The sequence below is a fragment of the Triticum urartu genome, chromosome 3A (genome assembly GCF_056163025.1).
Source record: "Triticum urartu cultivar PI428250 chromosome 3A, HENAU_Tu73, whole genome shotgun sequence".
NCBI classification, from domain to species: Eukaryota; Viridiplantae; Streptophyta; class Magnoliopsida; order Poales; family Poaceae; genus Triticum; species Triticum urartu.
In genome coordinates this window covers 515,885,134-515,911,732 of record NC_141875.1, presented here as the reverse complement: position 1 = coordinate 515,911,732, position 26,599 = coordinate 515,885,134, and the positions used below count along the sequence as shown (strand labels likewise).

At 42.5% G+C, this 26,599-nt stretch overlaps 3 protein-coding genes across 3 annotated transcripts; all 3 read right to left on the bottom strand.

Annotated features, from left to right (window-relative positions):
• Positions 1–7,075: 7,075 nt before the first annotated feature.
• LOC147980340 (uncharacterized) lies at positions 7,076–8,562 on the bottom strand. The gene is made up of 2 exons (XM_087515563.1): positions 8,216–8,562; positions 7,076–7,493 (listed from the first exon to the last, which is right to left on the bottom strand). The coding sequence occupies exons 1-2, from the start codon at positions 8,560–8,562 to the stop codon at positions 7,076–7,078; spliced, it is 765 nt and encodes a 254-aa protein (XP_087371689.1).
• A 2,372-nt stretch (positions 8,563–10,934) lies between these two features.
• LOC147980339 (uncharacterized) lies at positions 10,935–12,375 on the bottom strand. The gene is made up of 2 exons (XM_087515562.1): positions 12,029–12,375; positions 10,935–11,364 (listed from the first exon to the last, which is right to left on the bottom strand). Exons 1-2 carry the CDS (start codon positions 12,373–12,375, stop codon positions 10,935–10,937), a joined length of 777 nt encoding a protein of 258 aa, XP_087371688.1.
• Positions 12,376–15,900: 3,525 nt separating this feature from the next.
• LOC147980338 (protein FAR1-RELATED SEQUENCE 3-like) lies at positions 15,901–17,046 on the bottom strand. The gene is made up of 3 exons (XM_087515561.1): positions 16,990–17,046; positions 16,774–16,873; positions 15,901–16,244 (listed from the first exon to the last, which is right to left on the bottom strand). The coding sequence occupies exons 1-3, from the start codon at positions 17,044–17,046 to the stop codon at positions 15,901–15,903; spliced, it is 501 nt and encodes a 166-aa protein (XP_087371687.1).
• Between the last annotated feature and the right edge of the window lie 9,553 nt (positions 17,047–26,599).

Sequence of the window (26,599 nt, the reverse complement as noted above, 5' to 3'; positions counted from 1 at the left end):
ATGTGTCCCGCAGAGTACTGTTGTTTCTTAAGCTTTGTGAGGTTTAGGTATGATTTTTAGTACGGTTGTTTCATGTGTGGTTGAACTGAATATCTTTGCTAAATTGTCATGTCAGTAAATACTAATAAATTGGCACTGACAGCTAAAGATTGATAGTCCTGTTGATTTAAATTTGTTAATATCATGTTTTTATTTTTCCCTTGTGTGTTGCATTGCTTAATTAACTATTTTTTCCCCTTGTTTTGTAGTGGAAAACTCAAGAGGAGGTTGTTTTTTCCGATAGTATAAACGGCCAGTCCTGGAGATGCCATCGTCTCAGGTTCCCAAGTCTTCATCTCTGCACGATGAGTTGAGAGGTGATCATGGTGTTGAGGGTGATGGTTATGTTCCCCCTGGCCCTAGTAATGCTAGTACTTCACAGAGACAGGGTTTTGGTATTGATGTTGCTGTTTCTGCGTTGGAGCGCGCTGAGCATATTTTTAGAAATGTGTGTTTTGAGCTGCAAAAGGTCCCAACGATAGTTGAGCGTATGAGCTGTATCAGTGGTATCCTTCCTGAAGGTCATCAATTTAACGCTAAGGAAGCAATGGACTATATTGAGATGGAGAGAATTTTAATTGGTGATATGCGTGACGGTGCTGTTGATCTAGTTCAGAGCTCGGTTCGTCTGTTGAACAACATGAAGCGTTTCAAAAGTATGCAAGACTCTCGCTGCAAGCCATATGAAGAAAGTGCAAAAGTTGTTATTAGGCAGATTGAGCAGGATGAGGTTGCTGCCACCGACAGCTGGGCTGGTGATGGTACTGAGGCTAATGTTCCCGATCATGAAACGAATGATGTTGGCTTGGAGCGCGCTGTTGATGATGTGAGTGAGTCCTCGGTGTTTGCAATTTTTACTATGCTGTTCTGCTGTCAGTATTGTAGTTGAACTTTCTCATCTTTATCTGTTTATTAATTCTTCTTCCATGCAGATTGAGCAGGATGAGGCTGCCGCCACAGACAGCAGGGCTGATGATGGTACTGAGGTTAATGTTTCTGATCACCATACGAACGATGTTGGCTTGGAGCAGCCTGTTGTTGATGTGAGTCAGTCCTCTGTGTTTGTATGTTTTTACTATGTTGTTTTGCTGTCAGTATTGTAGTTTAACTTCCTGATCTTCATCTGTTTATCAATTTTATGTTTTGATGCAGGAGACCAGTCATAATGTTGACGCTGTTGTTGACCATGGAGTTAATGATCCATCTACTAATAAATGCAAGGTTATTTTTTGTGTTTTAGTGTGTTTATTCATATTTCTTGAATTTTCATGTGCACCAATGTGGTTTAATTCCTTGTGTTTATTGTTGCTAATAATAGCATTGTTTTTTTGTTTTCATTACATATGAAATCAGGGTGCTGTTGTTGGCGACGAGCCTTGTTCGCCTGTTGGTGATGTTGCTTTTAATGTTAGCAACAGCAAGATCGATGATGTTTCTGTGAATGCTTCTAAGGTTTTGTTTTTCTGTGCACCTCTCGCTAGCTTATTTTTGATTATTAGTTTTGCTCATATTATTCACTTTTTCTGAATTTTTATTTCTTCAGATGACTGATGTTGATTGTGAGGCTGTTGTTAGTGGTGGAGATGATGCTCATGGTGTTCCATTGAGTAGTGGGCGCGATGTTGGTGCCAAAGTTGCTGATGAGGATTTTGGTGCTGCTACCATACTTGATGGCAAACCGTCTGGTGTTGGTATTGCTGGGAATGAAAATCTTTCTGATTTTGAAGATTTGCCACCGGAAAATTTCCCGCCTGGAGGGCTTGATTATCGTGATGCATTGCAAGATGCTTCTAGCATGGAGGAGGTGCCATCCGAGGATGATGATTTACTTCTGCCGATTTCTTATGGCCCCTTGACGCAGGAGGCGCTCGTGTCGTCCCAGGATTTTCTTTCCACAGACCCTGAAAGCGCAGCGATATTGGTGTCCTCTCAGGATGTGCCTGTTCCATCATCAAACCCTGAAACTGGAGGCATATTGGTCTCATCGCAGGAACTACCATCGTCGTCAAACACTGATAGTGCAGGTAAGGACTTGTAAATGAGGCGTACTTCTCAATTTTGGCATTTTGGGCATGTTCACTTGTAGTGCTTGAACTTATTATTTTTCTTCTTTTTGTGCAAGCAGAAAGTGGAAATGTTGTTAAGGTTGATATGTTTTTCTTCGCTGTTACGAGGTTGCGCAAGAACCGTGCAAAATGGTTAGTTTGGGATTTTGCTCGTATCCTTTTCTTTCTCTCATATGATTATTGTTGTTATTGCAGTAGTTTTAATTCGTGTAATCTTTTGTGTTTTCTTAGTGACAAGCCGATGTTTCAAAATAAAGAGTGTGATGCCAGTGTTGGTTCTATTGCTAAAGCGTTTGTCCCCACGGGCATGCTCAACTCAGACAGTGCTGACGTTGTTTTATATTCTCTACGTCAGAAGTACCGAGACACTGACAAGTTGATAGTTCCGAGATGGGTGACAGTGAGTATTTTGCTTTTGTAGACAGGATGATAACTTGTTTTTGCCAATTTTCTAACTGTTGTTGTTCTTTTTGTACAACGGACCAAGATCCGTGATGGAAATATTGATTCCAGTGTGCTAAATTGGTTTACGAGATCGTGCGCTGATGGTTTTGACCAAGTAGGTGAACTTGTACTTTTTGTACTCATGAACTAGAACTGTCATGTTTTTCTTGCAAGTTTGGGAGGTGGTGGAAAGAACTTGAGCAGCCTGCTTTTAGCCATGCACTTATGAATGATGTGTGCTTCTTTTGTGTGAAGCTGAACTTATTGTCGCAAGGAAATTGAACTGATATGTTTGTTGCAATTTTAACTAGAGTAGCATATTTTTTTTGTAGTGTTTTGCTTACTCAATTAAAACTTATGATTATCTTATTTTTTTTGTTTGTACTTCAGAATTTCACTTTTCTTCTATTATTTTATTGTTTGGAGGCTGAATTTTTTGTTTCATTATGTTTTGTTAAATTCATTTTTCCTCTGTGATTTTTTTGTCAGCTTCTCTTCCCTTCTTTTGATCCGCCATCCATTGAGGCTACCATGAAGCCTAGCGAAGAATCTGGGCATTGCTGCTTGATTGTTCTGAATTTGAGGTTCCGTCATTTTGAGTGTCTTGATTCACTGCGCGATGAAACTTGGAGTGATGCAGTTAGATTCTTAAGGAATATGACAGATAACATAAAGAAGGTTTGGAGGGAGTCTAGCGTAGACAGGGCAAAACCGTTCTCGCCGGCGCATATTGATGGTTTCTCTTGCGAGTTTGTGCGGGTGCCGCAGCAGAAAAATACGTGAGTATCCGTTTTTAATGAGTTTTTGTTAGTTGTTTTTGTTGCTGGGAGGGTGGTGTTACTGTGTTTTCAGATTTATGATGTACCCATTCTGTTTTTTCTGTTGTTAACAGGCATGATTGTGGATTCTTTATGCTACAAAGCTGCAAGAGCTATCATTACCGGGAGGATGGTGTGATTGAAATGTTAGATTACAGCCACGAAGACATTCTTGACATTAGGAAGACTTTTCTGTACACCTGCGCAACTAGCGATGTGTTTGATGTTGACTTCCCTGGTTTGTTTGGCATCGAACCCTGTACGTAATGCATGACCTTTTGTAATTTTTTGCAACTTGTACTTCTTTGATTGGTACTATCATGATTTATGTATTTGAACTTTACCCTTGATGCTTTCTTTTTTTTGCAGGTGAGTGGCTGGATCTTAATGAGCATGACTGCAGGATCTTTGGCAGTCAGTTCTCGGAGCTCGAGCGCGTATCTATTGATCTTAGCCAGTGGCGTTCTCCAGAAAAGAGAAGGTCTAGTGTTCTTAAGGGGCGGTTGGGAGCTCTGAAAGGTTCTACGGCTGCTTGTGCACAGAGCCCCTCTACACCCAAGAATCCCATTGTGGAATTGATAGACAGCGATGATGATGCGTTTGACAAGATTGTTGGCATGGGAAGAGTCACCAGGAGCGCTGCTGCTGCCAAGGGTTTATCCCCACTTGCTGGAATAGTGGCTCGCAGAGCTGGTGGTGCTAGGAAGGATCCTGCTTTGGATTCTAGCAATGTTACAAGCACAAAGCGTGCACCCAGAGCTCCTATAAATTTTTGCTCCCCTGTGCAGCAGCTTCAGCCACATATATTCCCTCACCTGGACAAGGCTCGCAAGTTGTATAATCTGTTGCTTAGCGATGAAGCATGTGAGAAGTATGCCGAGTGAGTATCCCTCATTACGTTTCATCTTCTTTTCCTCTTTTGTCTGTAACTGCTAGATAGATATGACCTGAACTGTTACTTTGTATACAACTTGAACTGCTATGAATGCCTTATCTTTGCTTCCCCTGCTTTTTGTTCTTGTCCGTGCTGCAGCAATACATTCTCAATGATACCTCAGCCTGATGGTAGCGTAAGCAGCTTCACTGGGAAACGCATCTGGGAAGTTTTTGCACCTGGGCAAATGACGGAGGGTGATGTAATGGACTTCCTTATTGATGATTGGAAGAAAGATCCCGATAGAAATGTTGATTTTGCGTCTGGGAAAAGGGTATTGCTGAGTCCATATTTCATCACGGTAACCAACCAGATCGTTTGTTTCTCTTAGACAAGAACGCTTTTTTGTTTTACGAGTTTTGATAATACCTTGCTTTGTTTATCCTTTTCCCCTGTGTATTTCTTTTTTGTCTTTTTTTGCAGGTTGTGCTTGACTGTACGTTTTACGGTGATGAAAATAAAGAGTTTAATGTGAAGAGTGCAGCGAGAGATTTCAAGAGCTATGTTAAAGATAATGAAGACTTGCTCAGTGCCGACCTTGTGAGATCTACTAGCTGATTTTTGGTTTTATTTGTTTGTTGCCATGCTGGTTTTTATTTTGAATATTTAACATCTCTTTTTTGTCATCTGTTTTTAGATCATGATGCCTCTATTCAAGCCTATGGTTTTACCAAAGGATAAGAAAGTGAACCACTTTTCCTTATATGTCATGAATCGGTACCGAAGTAGCGTCGACATCCTTGACCCTTTACCTTATCCGAAGAACCATCGTCCTTCAAAGAACACCTATCATAAAGACTGCGAGAAGATTATGAGTGACATTTATTATCTGTACTGGATTAATTTTTCTGCATCTTTGTTTCTGCTTTTTTCTTAGACCTGAAAATTGTGTGGTTTCTTTCCTTTTCTTACAGATCTCCAGGATGGTCCAAGTAATGAAGGATGTGTATGGTGATGCTCAGTACAAGGCGAGTAAGCAGCCCAAATGGGAGCTTTTTGCAAAGAAACCAACGTTTGTGAAGGTTCCACTTCAAGGGGCGAATGAATGTGGCCATTATACTCTGAAGTATGCAGGATCCTATGATGGTGAAAAGATCGTTGGGAACATTCGAGATAAAGATGTGGGTTCTAGTTGAGCTTTTCACTTTTCCGTGTTTGGCTGATTGTGTGTTCTTCTTTTTAATGTGTCATGATTTTTTTGATAATTTGTTTCATTGTTTTGCAGCCTCGTATTGTTGATTGGAAGGCTGAGGATCTATATAGAGTTGTGTTCAACTGAAATAACCAGCTTATGGTGACGGAGCTTCCCAAGGAGTTTCAGCCTTTGGCTCCTGGTGCATAGAAGAAATGGTCATCATTCGCGTAGTGAAATGGATAGTTGTGTGATATATCTCTTGAAAGCATTGTAGGCTTTGATTGTAGTGTTTGGATGTCTATGATTTTTGATAGTTGTGTGATATATCACTTGTGTATGTTTCATTGGGAATTCGTTCTGGTTAAGTTCTATTTTTACTACTGAAGTCTTGTAAACAAGTTGAACTGAAAACATGTCTTCCCAAGTTCATTGCGAGTTGTTGCTGGGAAAAGTGAGATTTATCATTTATTTTTCATCTGTCCCAACCTAGGTTGGACCTTTATAGTTTTTGTACCCTCTTTTTCCTATACTTATAGTATAGTTATGTTGGTACTGAATTGTAATGTCGTTCAGCGTTAGTCTTTTAAAATTTTGGTGTCACGATGGCACTTGTGGATCTAGCGTGAGTGGAGTGACGCTTCCTTGTTATGTAGAACTAATTTCATATAATGTATTAGAACTGAAGTTTTTTTGTGATTGAACTTATTTACGACCAAGTAGCTATGTCATCTCTAGCCAGATTTTATTCAAGTATAAGAAATTTAGCAAGATTTGAGAGCCAATTTTTTGTTTGAACTTCTTTGAATTGTAGTAGTTGAACTTCATAGTAAAATTTAAATACTGGTTTAAATTAGCTACATTTAAATATGTCTCCGGGGGGCCCTATTTTCTAGGCTGTGGTTCTTCTCAAGGCAATGTTTTGTATAATCATAGTACTTGCCTTACAGACTAAGTTGTACTGACATTTCAGTTGTACTATTAGTGTTATTCTTGAGTGTCTCAATGTTTTTATGGAATGTGAACTGAAGCTTCCCATTCCTTTTTATATTTTATAGAATGAATGTACCGTTTGTTCAAGTGTACCAGAACTCTTAGTCCTAGCATGCTAGTGGCTTGGAAATGTGTACTGGTTGTTCTTTGCTTTTCCTGTTGTAGTACTTAGTAAATTTCTAACTACTATTAGCACGATGCTGTTAGTAGTCCTCGGCTGAAACTTAGTATTTTTAGTGTTCTTCTGAAACTAAAAACTGAATTTTCTTAGTGTGATAGTACTACCGTAAGTGTCTAAGTTGTACTGAGCGTCCAATTCTACTATTTTGTTGTTGTCCTTAGTTAGTCTGCCACTGTTTTTTTTTTGTGAAAATATCCATGTATGATTTTTTGTTTCTGCATGACTAGTTTCAAATTCAACCTACTTCAACTTCAAATGATGGATGAACAAAAATAGGAAGCTAGCAAACTTGTTGACGGACATAAGCAAACGATGTACATGATATAAATAGGCAAACTTGTTCAAACCCTGACACACATAACATAAGGTAGCTGGTTCAACATAACAAAAGCAAACTACAAATCTGAAACAACAATATTAAGGACAGGCAGAAGTGCGAGCAACACGAATGCAGACTTTCATGCATCCTCATCCATCGAAGTTGTAGTGGTAGTAGGGGTCAGCTTCCTGCTCTTCTGAAATATCCCAACCTGTCACGATGTTGTCGATTGTATTCCATGACTTGTACGTGGCGTACGCATCTATTCCTGCGTACGTGATGAGGTTGTCTGGCAGCGGGCTGGTCCCCCACTTTTTGTGTTCTCCCTTTTCCATCTTATTCTTCATGCCTTTGTAGGATGGGTGGATGACGCCGCCTGCAACATCGGCCAAGGAGTCGAAGTATTTGGTGGTGTGTGGATCTTTCCACTTGCGCTGCATGTCGATGAAGTTGTTGGGGTTGATCTCCAAACCAGACCTGTTCAGCATCCGCTTGTCGCCTCCAATGCTGAAACCGACAAATGTGTACAATTTCTCCTCCTGCAGGAACTGTTTGAGGCGCTTGGGCCTACAAGGGGGGATACACACATTGAAGGTTAGTGTTCTTTTTTGAATATTTAATTCTTCTGTTTTTTGTTTTTGAAAGTGATAATCCATGAGGTAGATGCTTATATAGTATAAGTCATGGATGAATGTAGTCCAGAAACTAGTACACAAAGTCCTGAAATTAAATTCAACTACACCATGTTATTTTTCTTTTTTGCTGTCTTGAGTGCTTCACCAAATGCTTCACCAAATTCAAGAATCATTTTAACAGATTAAATGATATATGTGCTGCTTGATTCAAGTTTAGTTTTCTTTTTTGGTTGAATAAAAGACCTATACCAGTGCTTGATACATCTTTGTGCATCAATTCTATATGAAGTTCAGGAATTAATTTGAGAAACATGTGCATCAAGATATGGACCTATACCACTTCACCAAACATCTTTTAATACATCAATTCTATATAACTATACTAGTGCATCATGATCATAATCTATGCTAGCACATCATTTTCAGAAATTAATTTGGTGCATCAAGTTCAGAATTCTATAAACATTTTTTCAGATGCTAATCTGGTGAAACAATCCACTTCACAGTTTCAGAATTGCATGTAAGTTGAGAAACATGTACTCGTGCATACACTTCACAAAGTATAGTAGTTCATCTAGTTGGGGAAACTATTTTAATGAAGTTTCTAGTGAGTAGTACTAGTACAATAGATGAATGAACAATAGTATGGGTTACCATTTTGTGGTTGCTGCGATGTGGTAAACCAAGCAGAGTTCCTCGATGCACAACTGCAGGACTGCCGCCATCTGTGGAGGTTCATCATCCCTGGTGAACTCCACATCAACTCCGATGAAGCTCGGATACAAGCCGCCGCCCTTCATCCTGAGCCTGCTCATCACCTCGTCGGCCTTGTCTGGTTCGCTGGTGTAGATGATCTCCAGCGTCTCTTTGCCGTGGAGCTCAACCCCTGTGAGGGTTCTCGTGTACTCGCGCTTCTCACCGGGGACGTGAACGTCGATGAGGTCGCTGCTCTTGTCCGACGGCTCGCCATGATGACGCTTGGCGGATGGTTCGTCCTCCATCGCCTTCCTGCGGCGACTGTGGGCTTGGGAGAAAGAAGTTTGTGTTTTGTGTGCAGTGGAGATTGAAGCGGCAATGGTGGTTTCTGGGAATGAGGCAGAGATGGAAGACGATGGGGTATTTTGCAGTGCGTCGACGGGGATGTGTGGGAGGCGGTTCGTTAGGGGCGTGGGTGTGGTGGTCGTGGGGGTGCCCATTTGCAGTCCCTTGTGGCAACCGCTCAGTGGGTGGCGCGGGTGGTGGCCTTGAAGAAGCAACCGTCCAATTCAAATGGTTTTACTGCTGCACTGACTTGTCTTGTCAAGCTGTACTTATGACCTGCTAAATCCCACTTGCACGTCTCAGGGGTGGTGATGACGGCATTTTGGACTGTTTAGGTGACGTATGCTTTGTGATGTTTCTCCCTGAGGATGTTAAGTATTTGTTTTTCCACTGAAGTTTTATAGACTAGTTTATCTGAATACATTTTTCAGTGCCCCGGGAGTTGCTCAAAACTGGTACTTATTTTATTTTCATCTGTACTTACCTAAGTCAGGCCTTTATAGTTTTTGGATTCTCATTTTAGTGCACTTATGGTTTAGTGCTGTGTGAACTGAAATGTAATTTCATACAGCGTGCGGTTTTGAAATTTGGTGTCGTAGTGGTGTGAGTGGCCTGACTGATCCTGCTTTTTTAGTACTTATGTCATATGTATGATTGAACTGAGTTTTTTTGGTTTTTTAGGTGTCTTGTGGGGATTGAGATTATTTTATGACCAGACCGTTCGTTGAGGTGTGTACAAATTTTATATAAATTAGAAATTTAGCAGAATTGACATATAAATTCTAATTTGAACTTCTTTTATTTTAGTAGTTGAACTTGTGAGATTTTATAAAAATTAGAAATTTAGCATAATTGACAAATAAATTTCTATTTTGAACTTTTTGCATTTTAGTAGTTGAACTTGTCAGATTTTATGTAAATAAGAAATTTAGCATAATTGACAAACATTATATGTTTGAACTTTTTGCATTTTTAGTAGTTGAACTTGTTAGATTTTATGTAATAAGATATTTAGCATAATTGACAAACATTATATGTTTGAACTTTTTGCATTTTAGTAGTTGAACTTGAAAGTAATATTTAATTCGGTTTTTTTAATTATGTACATTTAACAGATAGGCTATTAAGTTCCCTTCTTTTTAGAGGTTCATTGTAGTTTATATATTTTTAGTTTCGAACATTTTTCTTGTAGTTTATATTTTTTTGCCTTGCGCTCTGGTTTGTTTAACTGGGTTTGGTTTGGTGTTTGTAAACGATTCAGGCTATTGGGCCGTTTTCCGGCCCAGATAGCTCGTCCGCACGCTGTGCAGTGCGGCGTGCGCATGCTCTCTGGGTTTAGTCCCACCTTGCTAGTCGAGGGGGCTCCGAACCTGTTTATAAGCGCAGCCGAGGCTCACTGGTCGAACTCCTCTGAATACTTACCTGAGCGCTTATACACGGCGCTCGCTCTCTCTCTTGACCTGTGGGCCCTGATTGGCGGGCCCTGTGTTGTGCGGATTACTAGGGATCCGCCTATGGGCTCGAGTTCAAGTATCTAGCAGCGTCAGGGCCTGCGTCTGACCTTGGGAGGTTAATTTTTTCTTTTTGTTTGTTTGTTTGAATCTAGTACTTGACTCCAGCAGTAACTTGGACTGAAACTTTTTGTTCTAGTTCTTGTCAGTTTTGTGTAAGTGTAATTTTAAGATGTACTTGCGTTTAGATTAAGTTGTACAGATAGTCCATTCATAGTAGCGCTTACATACTGATGCTTCTATGTACTTTTTATTGTAGTAAGTATGTACTGTCCGATCAAGTGTACTAGTACTGTGATTCTTAATCTGCAAGCGACCAGCATAAGTGTGTGCTGATGCTTTCTTAACTTTTTCTGTTTTGTAGCACTTGTTAATTATCTAGCAGCTACATATGAATGAGAACACTAGATGGAGTACTAAGAATTTTTGCTTCAACTTTTGAAGCGTTGTTAAGCAACTCAAATTGTGCTGATCGTTCTCAACGTTATGTTTTATATACAATACTGAATCGAAACTAGACATAGAGCAACGTTGTGTGATTAGTTGCATCATAACTAGTACTTTAGAGTAGCTACAAAGTTCTATTCAGAAGCTACTTTTTGAATTTGAAATGATGGATTAACAACATACGAAGCTACCAAACTTATATAATGAGATAAGCAAAACATTGTACTTGATGACATAAATAAACTAGTTCAACAATGACAAGCACGACATAATCATACTGGTTCAACCCAACAAGAGCAAACTACTAATTTGAAACAACAAGATAAAAGGCAAGCACAAGCGAACGTAAAACGAAGGCAGGCTCTGATGTATCTTCATCCCGCATAGGGGCAATATGGTTGGTCGTAGTAATTCTCAGCCTCCCGATATTTTGCAATTTCCGAACCATCTGTGATGTAGTCGATGATGCTCCATGCCTTGTACGTGGCGTATGCATCCACTCCTGCATACTCGATGAGGTTGTCTGGCGGCGGGTTGGTCCCCCACAGTTTGTAGTCTTCCTGCGTGTTGATGTTCTTCTTCATGCCTTTGTAGAATGGATGGATGACGCTGGCTGCAACATCAGTCAAGGAGTCGTACTCTTTTCCGGTGTATGGTACTCTCCACTTGCGCTGAATGTCGATGAACTTGTTGGGGTTGATCTCCAAACCGGACAACTTCAGCTTCTCTTTGTCGCTTTCAATGCTGAAACCGGCAAATGTGAACAACTTCTTATGCTGCAGCAACTCGTTCAGGCGCTTGGGCCTGCAAGGGAGAGACATTTTTGAAAATCAGCATTACTTTTGATGTTTGAATCATTCATTTTTGTTTTGTCTTACAAGCGATGAATCCATTTAATTATATGTTTATGTAGCATAAATAATGAGATGAATGTACTTCATAAACTAGTAAACAAAGTTCTGAAATTAAATTAAGTACACCATGTTATTCTTCTTTTTTGGATTATACATAGTTTCAGTCAATGTTGTAAGTTCTGCTTTGGTACTAGTTTAGTTTAATTTTGTTGAATAGGATAACACATAAACAGTGCTTCACCAAGTCCTTAGTTTTTGTTCTTATGAGAATAACATTAGATCAAATTCAGAAAATACTTCACTACATCAAGTTCAGAAGCATCTTTTTAATACATTGAGTACATAAACTACACTATTGGATCAAGTTCAGAAACTAGACTAGTCAGTCAACTTCAGAAATTAATCTTCCGCAAGATTTTCCAAATAGTAATCCGGTGCATCAGGTTCAAAAATACATTTTATAGTGTATCTACTTGAGAAAATGCAGTAGTGCATCCACTTTTCAGAAGCCACACTAGTACATCTAGTTGGGAAACAAGTCTGATGAAATTTTCAGGATACAGTACTAATAAAACAGATAAACCAAAACAAGGCAAATGAGTAGGATGGCTCACCATTTTGTGGCCACTGCGATGCGGTACACCAAGCAGAGGTCATCGACGCACAACTGCAGGACTGCTGCCATCTGGGGAGGTTCATCTCCGTTGGTGTAGTGCACACCAACACCGACGATCCTATGAACCATGCTGCCAGCCTTCCTCCAGAGCCTGGAGATCACCTTGTCGGCCTTGTCTGGTTCGCTGGTGCAGACGATCTCCAGCATCTCCTTGCCATGGAGCTCAACCTCTCTGAGGGTTTTGGTGTACTCGCGCTTCTCGCCGGGGACATGAACGTCGATGAGGTTGCTGCTCTTGTCCGATGGCTCGTCTTGATGACGCTTGGTGGACGGTTCCTCCGCCATCGCCCTGCTCCGGCGGCTGTGGGCTTGTGAGAGAGAAGTTTGTGGTTTGTGTGCAGGGGAGATGGAAGGGCAATGGTTGTTTGTGGGGATGATGGAGAGATGGAAGAGAATGGGGTTTTTTGCAGTGCGTCGACGGGGATTTGTGGGAGGCGGTTCGTTGGGGGTGTGGGTGTAGTGGCGTGGGTGTAGTGGCGTGGGGTCGCCGTTTGCAGTCCGTTGTGGCAACCGCTCAATGGGTGGCGCGGGTGGTGGCCTGGAAGAAGTAACCGTCCAAGTACAATGGTTTTTACTGCTGCACTTACTAGTCTTGTCAAGCTGTACTTATGACCTGCTAAATCCCACTTACATGTCTCAAGGGTGGTGATGACGGCATTTTACTGTCGCACTGATTTTTCTTGTCAAGCTGTACTTATCGGCTGCTCATCCCATTTGCATATGTTAGGGTTGGTGATGATGGAGGTCTGTACTCCTCTACTGTGGTACTTGGGACTGGTGATTGAAGTGTAATTGAACTTACCAAATACCAATGAGACTATGTGTGATGCTAATGTTTTTTAAAACAATTTTTGTATTTTTTAAAGGATTGTTTATATCAAGATAATCTCTGAGTATTTTTTACAGATAAATTAGATTTTCATCAGTACAGAATGTATTATATTCGCATTTTTGTTTGAGGTAATTATCTTTATGTACTGATGGTCTTTCTGAATTGGAACTGGTAGAAGCAGACATAGATTTGTTTTTTCAAAACGATGTTTTTTTAGGTGTTCACCGGTGTGTTTGTTTTACTCCGCCTTTGTACTCACGACTGGTCGACAATAGTGTTTTTCGTCGGTACAAATGTATTTTGTGACTGCATTCAAAAGGATTATCAAATGTTTTACGTAATAATGTGACTGCTCCAGTGGGCACAAATCACAAATTATATCAGTACTGATGTGTACTCTGTCTTTGTACTGACGACTCAGAACTATCAGTACTGATGTACTATAGGAGTTTAAATTTTTCCTTGGACATTTTTTTGCTGCTGAGTTACTGGTCGACAGTAGCGTTTGCGTCAGGTAAATCCAGATAAGTTTTTTCAAATGTATTTCTGACTGCATTCAAAAGGATCATCAATTGGTTTACATAATAATGTCACTGGTTTAGCGGGCACAAATCACAAATTATATCTTAACTATAGTACTAATCGAGAAATCGACGATAAAGCTAAATAAGTTTTGGTAACGACAGTGTTTCTGAAATGTTTCCTCATTGTGTGCCGAGGCAACTGAAGACCACTATGTATTGTTCAGTTGTTCAGCCTTGAGCTTCTCCTAACTGGCCCCAAATGTTGTGCCTTGCCAGCACCCTTTCCTGGTTGAGCCTTGGCAACTTCATCGTCAGTCTCAGTTTCCTCGTCCCCGACAGTGGCATCTTCATTGTCTTCGTCTGATTGGTCGTCATTCGCGTCAAACTCTTCTTCTTCATCGTCTTCATTTGATTTTTTAGAACTTTGCACCTTGCCCTGTGTTTGTTCAGTGCCAATGACCTCCTTGCCCACTTTGCACGTGCGGGCATTATGCCCGTCAGTTCCCCCACACTTGCGGCAAGTGTAGCTGCTACGTGTGTTGTCTCCATTGGTAGAAACCTGGGTAGCTCCAATCTGCTTGTGCTTGTTGGCAGTGCCATCTGTGCGGAGTGGGCATGTGCGGTAGTTATGGTTGCTCACGACGTTGCAGAATCCCCATGCCCTTATCCCGAGAGGTTTGCCGTCCGGGCCAAATTCCACACACTTGATGGGGCGTGGCGGCTTTTTGGCTGCTTCTTTCGCTGCTTTCGCTGCCTGCGTCTTGCTCTTCCTCCCCTTTGTGTTTGAGAATATGGGTGGTTTAATCACTCTTTCCTGGTGCTGCTGGTAGGATGTGCTGTTGTCATGCCGTTCGCCTACAACACCATCAAGCTCATGATCTCGCATGTGAGCTTGTTGGTGATCTTGAGTGTGCACATGGGAAAGCTCTGGTTGCTGCTGCTCCTCTTCCTCGTTGTCGAATGGGTCAACAGCTCCCATATGATTCATCTCGAATAACATTGTAGCAATATCCTTCTCAATGGCATCATTGTCCGCCACACCTCCATTTTCAGCAGAATGCATGGCGTCGAGTTCTTGTTCAAGTTTGTCCACGACGACCCGCGACCTCGCCATTTGCTCTTGGCTTCTAAAACTTTTTCTGTGCACCCTCATGTTGAGCGTCAGCAGTGAGCTTTCAATGCAGTATTGGGATGCCTTGTTTGACGCTACTGTCCTCAAGTCATTTCTGTCGAATGTTGGCTGGATGTTCGGGCGTTTGGTGTATCTCCTGAGGATATATTTCTCTAGAACGTTGGGAGCTTTAATTGTCTGCATCATGCACAGGACATGCACGCAGAAAAGACATGTATTTTGTTTTTGGAAGAGGTGCATGTATTTTGTCATTTCATTCGAACAAAAACTTTGCAAATAAAGTAGTACAGTATGTAACATCTTTTTTGCAGTCCTCACCTATGTGGTCCCATAGCCTGCACTCGCACTCATATGTTTCTCCCACAGGGTCTACAACCACCTGTAACGCGTGCTGAGACCATGCAGACAGTTTTTGCGGATTGTTGTAGCGCACGAGGTACTTTGTGGGCTCTTCCGTCTCTGTCGTCGTGAAGAGTGTGCTCAGTTTTAGCCTTTTCTGATCTCGCTGTACACAGCTCGCGAGTAAACCTTTGCCATCTGGGTGTCAAACCCATAGAAGGTCAGCGTGTTTTGTTCCTTCTGCACATGCAAGAATGATGACCAAATTGTTAGTTTTCTCGCAGCAAAAACTTGTCTAACTAATAAAGTTTTACTTTAGTAAGCATGTTTTTTGTCTCACGACAGGTGATAGAGCTATACCATGTTACCCATTGTCTCTTGGTTCTCTGTCTGCCTCCTGGTTTTGACGCAGGAGTTTACCTGGCTGACAAACCGGTGTAGGTTTTGTCTCTCACTTACAAAGTTCTTCTTGAGCACATAGTTCATGCTCTCACTTCGCTGTGTGGATGTCATTTTGGTGTAGAAAATTTCTTTGAAGTAGGTTGATATCCATTTCTCACGCTCGTTCCACATGGCCAGCATCGTGGCATCATCATGGAGGTTATACCTATCGATGAGTCCTTTCCAGGCATCCTCAAACTCAGTTGGCATGAGGGGCCAGTTGAGGATTGATGTGAATTCTTCTTTGAAGTCTTCGTGCAGGTAGTACAGGTATGCAAGGTGTTCCATGTACTTCTTCATAATGTGCCAGCGGCACAACTTGTGTACTGTGTTCTTGAAAACTTGTGGTATCGCCAAAGCCATTGTCGTTGAGTGGTCAGCATATGTTGGTGCATATATACAAATAGAACTGACACAAACATTTTTTAACGTCTTATTTTCCTTTTGGTTTTTTGGGGGAAGGGGGTGGTGGTGGTGGTTGGGGGTGGTTTTCGCGGTTGTACCTGTGAGGATGCATGTAGGAGCCTTCCCTCTCATGCACCTTAAAACGTCTTGAACAGCCATCTGAATGATTCTGCATCCTCATCTCTTATCAGGGCGAAACTAAAGAATGTAGTCTGGAAGTGGTTGTTAGTACCGACAAACACCCCAAGTGGCATATGGTACTTGTTGGTCTTATATGTGGTGTCAAATGTTACGCAGTCACCGAAGTCCCGATAGGCCCCTCGGCAGCTTGCATTCGCCCAGAATATGTTCTTAACTCTGTTGGACTCGTTGAGTTGCATGTCACAAAAGAATTCCCTGTTTATAGCTTTCATCTCCCTAAAGAAGTTGATAGTCTTTAGGACATCGTCCACATCATCCATCCTTGAATTTTTTTGCTTTCCTGGATATTAAAAGTGAACAGTCATTCAAAATGCATGTTGAACTAGCGTCAGGTCATGCGTTGCGTAATATGTTTGTACTGACAGAGGAAAAAAGACATAGGCGGTTTATGGGAGGAGAACAAGTTTGTACTTACAGGTTAATCAGGTCTTTGGCATTCATTTCGAGGAAGTAGCTACCAGGGTCATCACCGCCCAGTATGCTCATGATTTGCGCGTGTTCAATGCCTTTGAACTGCAGGTACTTGACGTACTCCAAGATTGTTTTGTCAAAGTTTTTGTGGGAGTGCAAGAAGACAAGCATTTGCAGAGTGAGCTATAGCATGTGGTTGTGTTCCCAGACTATCTCTTTTATGACAAGAGTTCCATCCTTTTCAATCTTCAGCCTCATTTTAGCCCTGCAGTTAGTCCTGGCTATCGTTTTGTTCCACTGTCTATTTGCTTCAGACACCTTTGAATGATAGACTCCATAGCACGTGCAATAAAGGTAGGCTCTGGTCTTAAACTTGGAGCCTTCCCTGATAGCAAAACCCGCGTGCTTCACATAGAGGTTGTAGAAGTTCTTTGCTTCTTCAAAAGTTTCAAAGCGCATCTCTAGCCTTGTCAGAACATAAGCTTCAATGTTAGGTGGCTGCACGCAACAGTGAGCAAACAAAAACGCAGTTATGAAAATGTTTAGATGGGGTGGTCACAGTACCATGGTATGGACTGTGCTTGTATGGTTTTTTTCTGAATGTGGATACTTACATGTGTATAGCTCTGTGCTGCCTCCGGTGTTTGCTGTTCACCCTGGTGTATGGGCATGGGTGGTGTCACCCTTGGCACATGCAACAATGCATCTCTTGGAGGGAGCAATGTTGACGAAGGTCTCCGTCTCTCATTGTACGGCTGTCTCCCCTCAGATTCGTTGTGACGTTGCTCCTGTCCATATGGCTCATATCTTGTACTTTGGAACCTGCTAGACCGGCCAAAATTTCTGTCTCTTTGGCCTGGTCTTCCCGTCGCAACCTCTTTTGCAGCACGGATGATTGATGTTGACGGAGCGACTGGTGGAAGCCTTGTTGCAACCCGTCCACGGCTTCCTGTCCTTGGCTTTCTGCATAAGTTAGGGAAGGAAAACATTTGTTGTTGGGGATATTGCTGGCCTTGTTGCAACCCATGAGTGACATAGCTTGTATTCCCAGATATTGGTGGTTGCTGCATAGAAGAACTTGTCCGTGCTTCTGATGATTCCGGTGTATCTTGAAATCTGCCTGTATTGTTGAAGTATCCAGGTGGTATTTCTGGTGTTACCCAACCAGGTGGTGCCCCATATCTGCTTGGCTCATCAAATTCTCGCTGCATGCGCCACCTTGCTCGCTTTTGCAATGACATTCAACAGTTTTGGGATTAATCTTTTTCTGCATTTTTCTCGTATACATGCTATGGGTAACATGTCATGCACTGAAGGCATTGTACAAGTTGAACTTGCATCGATGGTTGTTATTTAAACTGTTGTTCTCTATTTTGTATCTGGTTCCGTTTTCAGTCGAATAGTATAACCGTACATGTTACACACTGATGTACTGATGTACTGTTTTTTAGCACTGCTTGTAAACTGAACATTGAACTTCGGAGATGTATGGATATGCATATATATATATAACTGATGCATGTCTTCTCTTTTGGTCATCTATAACTTATGCAACTACACTAGAAGTACTCCTAGATTATGTACCATTGAACTTACTGTGTAGACATTACCTCAAGTTGAACTTGCATCGATGGTTGTTGAACTTCTTCTTCTTCTTCCTCTCGTGGTCGGCGTACTGGCATGTTCTTGGGAGGCGGCGCCATTGATGCAGCGTCTTGCGGGGATCACTGCCCCGGAGAAGGAGCCCCGGCGACGGAGGGAGGCAGGAGGCGGTGGATCACGGCCCCGTCGGGCGGGGATGGCGGTGCGCGGCGGCAGAGGAAGGCTGGGATGGCGCGTGGCAGCCGCCGGAGGCAGGGACGGGCCGGCGAGCTCGTCGGAGGGGGCGAGCGGGGAGGATCCGGCACCCGTTCGACGGGGAGGTGCGCGGGGAGGGGTCGGCGCCCGTCGGAGGGAAGGCGCGCGGGGAGGTGCCGGCGAGCCCGTCGGCGGGGAGGCGTGCAGACGGCCAGCCGGCGGCAGCACGTGGGTCGGAGGAGCGACCCGTCACGGCGCCGCGGGCTCCCTCGCTCCGGCTGCCGCCGTCGCTCGCTCGCCCGTGACGACTGCCTCCGGCGGAAGGAGGTGGGTAGGTTGGGGGCGGGTCGGGGGAGATTCTACGGGTGTGCGTGTCGCGCCCTTATAGGGATCGAGGGTAACAGAATATTATTCTGTTACTAGTAACAGAATAGTCCTGCCCTATATATATATATATATAGCCAAGGGGGCGCCCCAAGTAGGAGGAATCCTACTTGGGCGCCTCCCAATTCGGCCTCCCCCCTTCCATATCCATCCGGAGGGGGAAGGAAGGAGGAGGGATGAGGGAAGGAAGGGGGAGGCCAAATCCCTCCCCTTCCTTTCTCCATCCTCCTCTTTCCTTCCCCTTATTTTGGCCTAATGGGGTGTACCAGCCCCTTAGGGGCTGGTCTGTCCCCCTCTTGGCCCATTAGGGCCCATGCAGTTGCTGGGGGATGCCCGGAACCCCTTCCGGTGACCCGATATTCACCGGTACCCCCGGAACACTTCCGGTGTCTGAATATCATCGTCCAATATATCAATATTTACCTATCGACCATTTAGAGACTCCTCGTCATGTCTGTGATCTCATCCGGGCTTCCGAACAACATTCAGTCACCAAATCACGTAACTCATATAATACAAAATCGTCATCGAACGTTAAGTGTGCGGACCCTACGGGTTTGAGAACTATGTAGACATGACTGAGACGCCTCTCCGGTCTATAACCAACAGCGAAACCTAGATGCTCATATTGGTTCCCACATATTCTATGAAGTTCTTTATCGGTCATACCATAATGACAACATACGTTATTCCCTTTGTCATTGGTATGTTACTTGCCCGAGATTCGGTCGTTGGTATCTTCATACGTTGTTCAATATCATTACCGGCAAGTCTCTTTACTCATTCCGTAATGCGTCAACCCGCAACTAACCCATTAGTCACATTGCTTGCAAAGCTTATTATGATGTGCATTATTGAGAGGTCCCAGAGATACCTCTCTGATACTCGGAGTGACAAATCCTAATCTCGATCTATGCCAACCCAACAAATACCTTCGGACATACCTGTAGAGCATCTTTATAATCACCCAGTTACGTTGTGACGTTTGATAGCACACAAGGTATTCCTCCGGTATCCGAGAGTTGCATAATCTCATAGTCAAAGGAATATGTATATGACATGAAGAAAACAATAGCAATAAAACTTAACGATCAACATGCTAAGGTAACGGATGGATCTTGTCCATCACATCATTATGCTAATGATGTGATCTTGTTCATCAAATGACAACACATGTCTATGGTTAGGAAACTTAACCATCTTTGATTAACGAGCTAGTCTTAGTAGAGGCTTACTAGGGACACGGTGTTTTGTCTATGTATCCACACATGTATCAAATTTTTGGTTAATACAATTCTAGCATGAATAATAAACATTTACCATGATATAAGGAAATATAAAATAACAACTTTATTATTGCCTCTAGGGCATATTTCCTTCACTCCTTGCCCCATTGGCTATTGCTTCCTCACGCCACCCCCTTGCCCTGCTGGCTGCTGCTCCCCCTCGTGGGCAGCGGTGGATGCTTGTGCCCGCCCAGCCGACCCGGACGCGCATGCCGGAGTCGGAGGCGTGCGCCGTCCGCTGCGAGAGGCAGCTGAAAAGGGAGAGGGAGGCTGTGAAGAGCTCCGTCCTCCGCCGACGTGGGTTACCGGCGGAGCCCGACGAGGACTGGTGGCTCCTCGCGTGGGTCTACCATCGGTCGCTTATGACAGATGTTGGGCGGCTCCGCCGGAAGAACGCCAAGGCTCTTCAGCTTGCCATCGAGCAGTCTGAGCAAGAGAGGTTGGAGAAGGCGAAGGAGGCGGCTCGGCTGGCCAAGCTCAGGCGCCAGCAGGACCGGGTCGTCCAGCGCCTCAAGGGCCTCGTCATCGTCGAATCCTCCTCCTCCGACGAACACGGCTCCTCCTCGGACGAATCGGGCGATCCTCCACCAGCCGCCTACGGGTGCAACTACGCCGGCGACCAGAAGGGGAAAGGGCCGGCCAGGAAGTGGTAAAAGTTGATTTTAATTTCAAGTTTTAGATGTAGTATAAAGTTTTCCGTCGTTTATGTGAACTTTGGTGGTTCTTTTGGTGAACTATTGTGCTATTTCTATGTCCGGAGCTGATCTACGCAGTTTCATCGATGTTGCATGATATAGTATGGATATAGAGGTTCGGATATGAGAGACACGGATGTGGACGACGTGATTTTGAGAAGTGCTCGGTCACTGTCCACGGACGCGTCCGAGCATGTCTGCGGGCGTTTGAGGGCCCGGATTTGCCATGTCCGGTTGTAGATGCTCTTAGCATCATTAATTTTTCTCTATTTAAGTCGGAGGGAGAAGAACATACTTTCATATTCACTTGGGGCGCGTTTGATTACCTACATCATTTTTTTCCCTTTTGCATACTTGTCCCAGTTGGGCCTGGTTGAGCTAATGCAGGCAAAAAACCATCATCTGCACTTAGTTTGGTTGCTTGCATATAGGCTGCCTACATTAGGGGATTTTTTTTGCCTCTCGTTTGGTTGCATGCATTGGCTTGGCAGATGCAAGTGCTCGGTGTTTGGTTGCATACAGGCAACGTGATTAAGAGATAACACCTACACATGACACAACTTAAAGTAGAGTTCTTGATGCTGCAAGCAACTAGTTCATCACACCGTCATCGGGCTCGACGTCGCGGCCACCATCGGAGTCGGCACTACACCAGGCGGCGCCCGCAGCCTATCGCCGGAGCCGTCCTCGTAGTAGAGCTCGAAGCCAGAGAGCGAGCCGCCCCATAGCACGATCACCGGGTTCATCGCCCTGCGGCAACTGCTCGAGGAAGTCGACGTCGTCGTTAGGGCCGGTCCTGAGATTTTGCGGGCCCGGGGCGAATCTAAAACTCAGGGCCCTTAATATAGACATCATAATAATAACAATGAAATATGTATATATGAAATATTATCAATAGCAATTAAATGAATTCAAAATTAGTATTTGAATCAAATAATTTATACATATTACCTTAAAACTTTCTTCTATGTTCCTAGATGCAAAGTCACTTATGATAGGGTCGATGTCAATCTCATCCAATAATTTCTTCTCGCTGCAAAATGCAGCAAAGCCATTTAACCTCTCCTGAGTCATTGTTGACCTCAAATAATTCCTCAATAATTTTAACTTTGAAAAGCTTCTTTCGGCCGATGCGACCATGACGGGCATAGTAAATAAGATGCGATAAGCAATGGGGATATTAGAATAGCAATCAACTTCTCTGGCATGCTCGAAAATCTCCATAGCAGACACTACAATAGAAGATCTTACAAGAGAAGCAAAAAAATTGTCGAGATCTTTTGAATAAACTAGCCACTTTCTATGATGTTTCTCTCCATTACTTAATTTCCTATGATAATGAGCATATGAAAAATGTCTTCCTGCTTCATCTACATGATATTCCATTTTTTCCTCTCTCACATCCCTTTCTCAACTAAAATGTCTCTTGATTTAGTATCAAGATTATCCCAATTTCTTGGATCATAAATATTAGGAGTATCAACATGTTGTTCATCAATACTAGCAGACTATGTGTGTGCATCCAATGAAATACTTACATTCTGATCAAAGCCACTTACATTGTTACCTTCGATGTTGGTGTCGATATGTTCTTCTCCATGGTCATATTCTGAATTCCCAATAGGTTACTACTCTTCCTCTATGGAGGGAGTAGCATTGCATATGGGAGGGGCGTGGAGTTGAAATCGGCGGCAAACTAGATTAGACGTGTCCCTAACTGCCTATACAAAATTACAGATGGGGGCCCTAGAAATTGAAATCAGAAGCTAATTAGGAAGGCAATTACCAGGATGCGGGAGGGAGGAGGCGGCAATACCAGTATGAATAACATCGGGCGGCGGCTTAGGGCTTCAATAGTTGTGCCTGCATGATTGCCTTGATGGAATTGGAAAGGATGACGCGAAGGACTCGCTCCCGGCTGAATCGATCGCTAGGGTGGGCGATCGTCCTGCTGCTTGTTGCTACATGAAAGACTAAAGCCCAGCGCCCAGCCCTTTCATTTTTTTCGTGACGTAGGCCCATAGCCTACATAGGCTTAGTTGTTGCGTACCTGGGTGCCCCCCTGGATTTTGGGGGCCCGGGGCAGCCGCACCCCCTCCCCTTGGCCCTCCTCAGGACCAGGGAAAATCCTATTTGCCGCTTATTGCGGCAAAATGTCGAGGTGCCGCACACCCCCTCGTCTCGAGTGGGCCGGCCTTTTTATTTCCTCTTCCATGTCCCTTTTCCACCCTTTCCCCGACTTGTTCATCGACAGAGAAGCCACAACTTTCACTTCCTCCCTCGCCTCGCCTGGATCCCCTTTTCCTTCGTTGGTGGCAGCTTCTTCTTCTGCTTCCTCCACCGGCGGCTGCTTCTTCTGCTTCCTCCACCGGCCGCTGCTTCTTATGCTTCCTCCGTCGGCCGCTGCTTCTTCGGCTACCTCCGCCTGGATCCTACTCTGCAAGAGACTGCGGCCCTTGTAAGCAGTCGGCGGGCCTCTCTACTCCCTATTCATCTGCGCCATCGCATTAGATCTTGCTGAGCTTGTCGCATTGGATGTTTTTTTGCAGGTTTTCTGTGTCTCGTCGACTAGGGTTCAACCAAGCTCAGCGTCTGCTAGGGTTCCGTCAAGCTCGGCGTCGTCTAGGTCCCGGTGAAGCTCGGCATCAACAAGGTAACGCGCCCAATCCCCCCCCCCATTGTGTTCCTTGCTCCCTGTGTGATACCGCGTGATCTAGCCGTTTTTGTTCCATTTAGCGTTGGTCAAGTGTTTCTAGGGTTTTGTAGGGGGCTTTGGTCGTAGTGGTGGTGTTTTGGATGTTTTGGAGATTAGACAAGGGGTGTGTGTTCAGAGATCTGGATTAGGGGTATGATTCAGCATGATGATGTTAGGGGGTTGTGTTTCGAGATTTGGATTCAGGGTATGATTTCAGCATGATGTTGTTAGGGGGTTGTGTGTTCTGGTACTTGTCCTTGGGATTTTTTGTTTGTTTTGTTGATGATGATAGGTGCTTTGTGTAGCATGGTTGTCCCTGTGTTTTTCTGAATTTTGTAGTAGCATCTGAAGATGACACATGTGGAATTTATTTGCATATGCTTGTGTAACTATTTACTAGTACTGTTTCTTTGCTGGATGATATTTTGACAAACCAAATATTTGATTCCACTAAGATTTGTGCAACTAAAGTGAAGGTTCTTGATATTTGTGATTCCCTCAGTTTGTTAATTTCTTAATCAGGCTGGAAAATAATTTTCCTACATTTGCACCATCCAGGAAATTGTCCCTTAAATCATCCTCCCTTTCATTAATCTGACAGTGTCATGATGTAAAATCAATTTTTCTGCTGTAGGACTGATAGACAATTGATATGTGCCTATGCAGATAAGAGTATTTTGTAATTGATACGCAAACATGGAAATCTGTTTAACTGCTTAACTGAATGCATTCAACTATTGGGTCACGTGTTTTATACTTCTATTGATTCCACACCTATCCTTGTCGATTAATTCATAGATGCATCCACAAAACCCTAGCCTAGCCTGGCCTAGTGAGTGGGAAAAGTGACTTTCAGGGTTCCGGCACGTGGGGTGTGGGGAAACGAAACGAACGCGAACGGTAGGAATAGGTGGAACCAACGATCAGTGGCTACTTTTATTGTTGTTTGCTGTGAAGTTATATGTCATTTTTTGTTAATCTAATGCTTACTACAGTGGCTACTTTTTATTGTTCCCTTTCTTTTTGCCTAAGAGTGATGTTATGAGGAATTGAATAAGTAATAGATAATAATATTAATGCATTCCCGGGGTATGAGTGCTTGCTGTTTTCGAGGTTGTTGAAGTTGTGGCATTTTTTTATACATTGATTCTTGTTAATTCACTGCTTTATATTTGATTGGAGAATCACTCTTATTTTCTTTTTTACAATAAACCATGAAATAAGATATGAATAAGATATGTTTGAATGATAGTTTGAGAATAACTTTTGTGTGCTACCTTTTTTCACATATGCATGGTTCTCGCACTAGTTTTGTTATTTTAGACGAGTGTTATTAGGTGATGTGATAGATATTCATATAGGATGTGATTGTAGTTTTTCATATATGATGTTAACCCAGTAATGCAAGATGAAACTTGCAAGATGTGGCACTTTTTCATGTTGATAGTTTTTTTTCATTTTTATTGCTTTTTGCTCTTTTTATTTATTTTTCAAATGTGTTTACATGTTTTTAATTGTCATACTTTCTTATGTGTGTTTAATTAGTCTTTGTTTCATGGCCTTACTTTTTTTTAATTATTATACAGGTCTCCCTCAACTCAAAACATGCCTTGACTTTACAAATATCCTACTGGTACCATCAAGCACAGGTTTTCTACCATCAGGTGGCATAAGGCAGTTTCTGATTTAAGTGATAATCAAAAGTCGTTTGTTAGGAAATATGAGCTTGATAATCTTTTGAATATTCATCCTCACTTAATGGTTCCAATACCAATTCTTCAATGGGTTGCGGACCACTTAAATTGCAATGGGACTGGAGTTTTCAGAAAGGGTGATAAAATAATTCATCTAAGAAGAGACATGGTAATTCAGGTTTTTGGGATCCATTCTGGTTCTGTGCCTTTTCCTCTGGACAACACAGATCCAGTTGTCGTGGCTAGAGTGTTACAGTTTAGGTCTTAGTATCTCGGTAATGGCTAGAAGAACATTCAATTTGATAGTATCATCACTATCATGAAGAATGACGAGACTGAGGAAGGTTTCATCCGGACTTTCTTATTTTTGTTCATAAGTTCTGTTTTCTGCCCAACCACTCAGAATTTTGCAAATTGGAAAATTCTTTATGGGCTCCATGACATTAGCAAGGTGAAGACGTTGGATTTGCCTCAACTTTGCATTGATCACTCTTGAACAAAGAAATTGATAATTTCAGCACCAATCTATTCAATAAAACTGAAACTCCATTGAACAATTCAATCTATGTTGGTGAATGCTTACCTTTAGCTGCTGTAAGTTTTATAATTTTCCCTACTTTTTTTTTAAATGTATTGTTAAGTTATGCAATTTTTTGTTTATAGTCACTGATTTGTTGTTTTCATGTTCTCTTATGATTCCCAATATTCTTAGATTGTCTATCTGGACTTTGTGGACTTCACAAAAGCTTCTCAACAACGAAGTATCAATTATGGAGTCCCTAGAATGGCCTATATTCAGAATGACAACTTTGACTATCTAGCTACAGTGGACTTAAACACAAGATCCAAGAAGCCATTTGCATTGGGATTCTTACCAGTAAGCTTGTTATATCCTTTTTTTGGCATTTGTTTAACTGATGACAAAAGTTGCAGAAAATAGTTTCAAACAATAAGGAGCAAATGTTTTCATTCTTAATTCTTTGGAATGCCATTTTTCTTGGTTTCGTAGTCTTGTTTTAAGAATATTCAGAACTATTTGTTGACTTTGTTTTTTCTTTTCAGTTGAAAGACATTTCTAGGACACCTTACAGTGCTCGTGCAATTGTATTGGCTCAAGAGAAGTGGTCCAAAGCCCCATAGATTTATGATGTTGAGGAAATTCTCATTCCAAAGTCCAATGACATCTCAAATGTTGCATCTACCTCGAACAGTAATCTAGAAGTATGTTTATCTGGTTGTTATTAACCTTTTGTTTACCAATACATTTTAGTCGTCTCACTTTAGTGTCATAGCGAACTAGGAAATCAGTTGCCATATGTCTATAGTCTGTTCGCAACAAAACAGATTGCATAATATGTTCCTAGTATAACATATGATAACTCAAAAAAAGAATGAGTTTTGCATTCATAAAATGAACATGCTGTGTTTGTACTGTCAACTGAGATAGGAATTTTGCTAGAGGTAATTTCCTCCTTGTCAATTAGGCGGTTCTCTATTGTATTGATATTGAAAAGAACTGAGACCCAAAAAGAAAGTATCAGCAATTGACAAGACTAAAATCAAACACAAGGAACAGAGTCTAACCAATTTTCGTTGCTTACCAATGACATCTCACATGAATATTTGGATGCATGATCTATTCCTAGTGCAACATATGAGTACTCAAAATATAA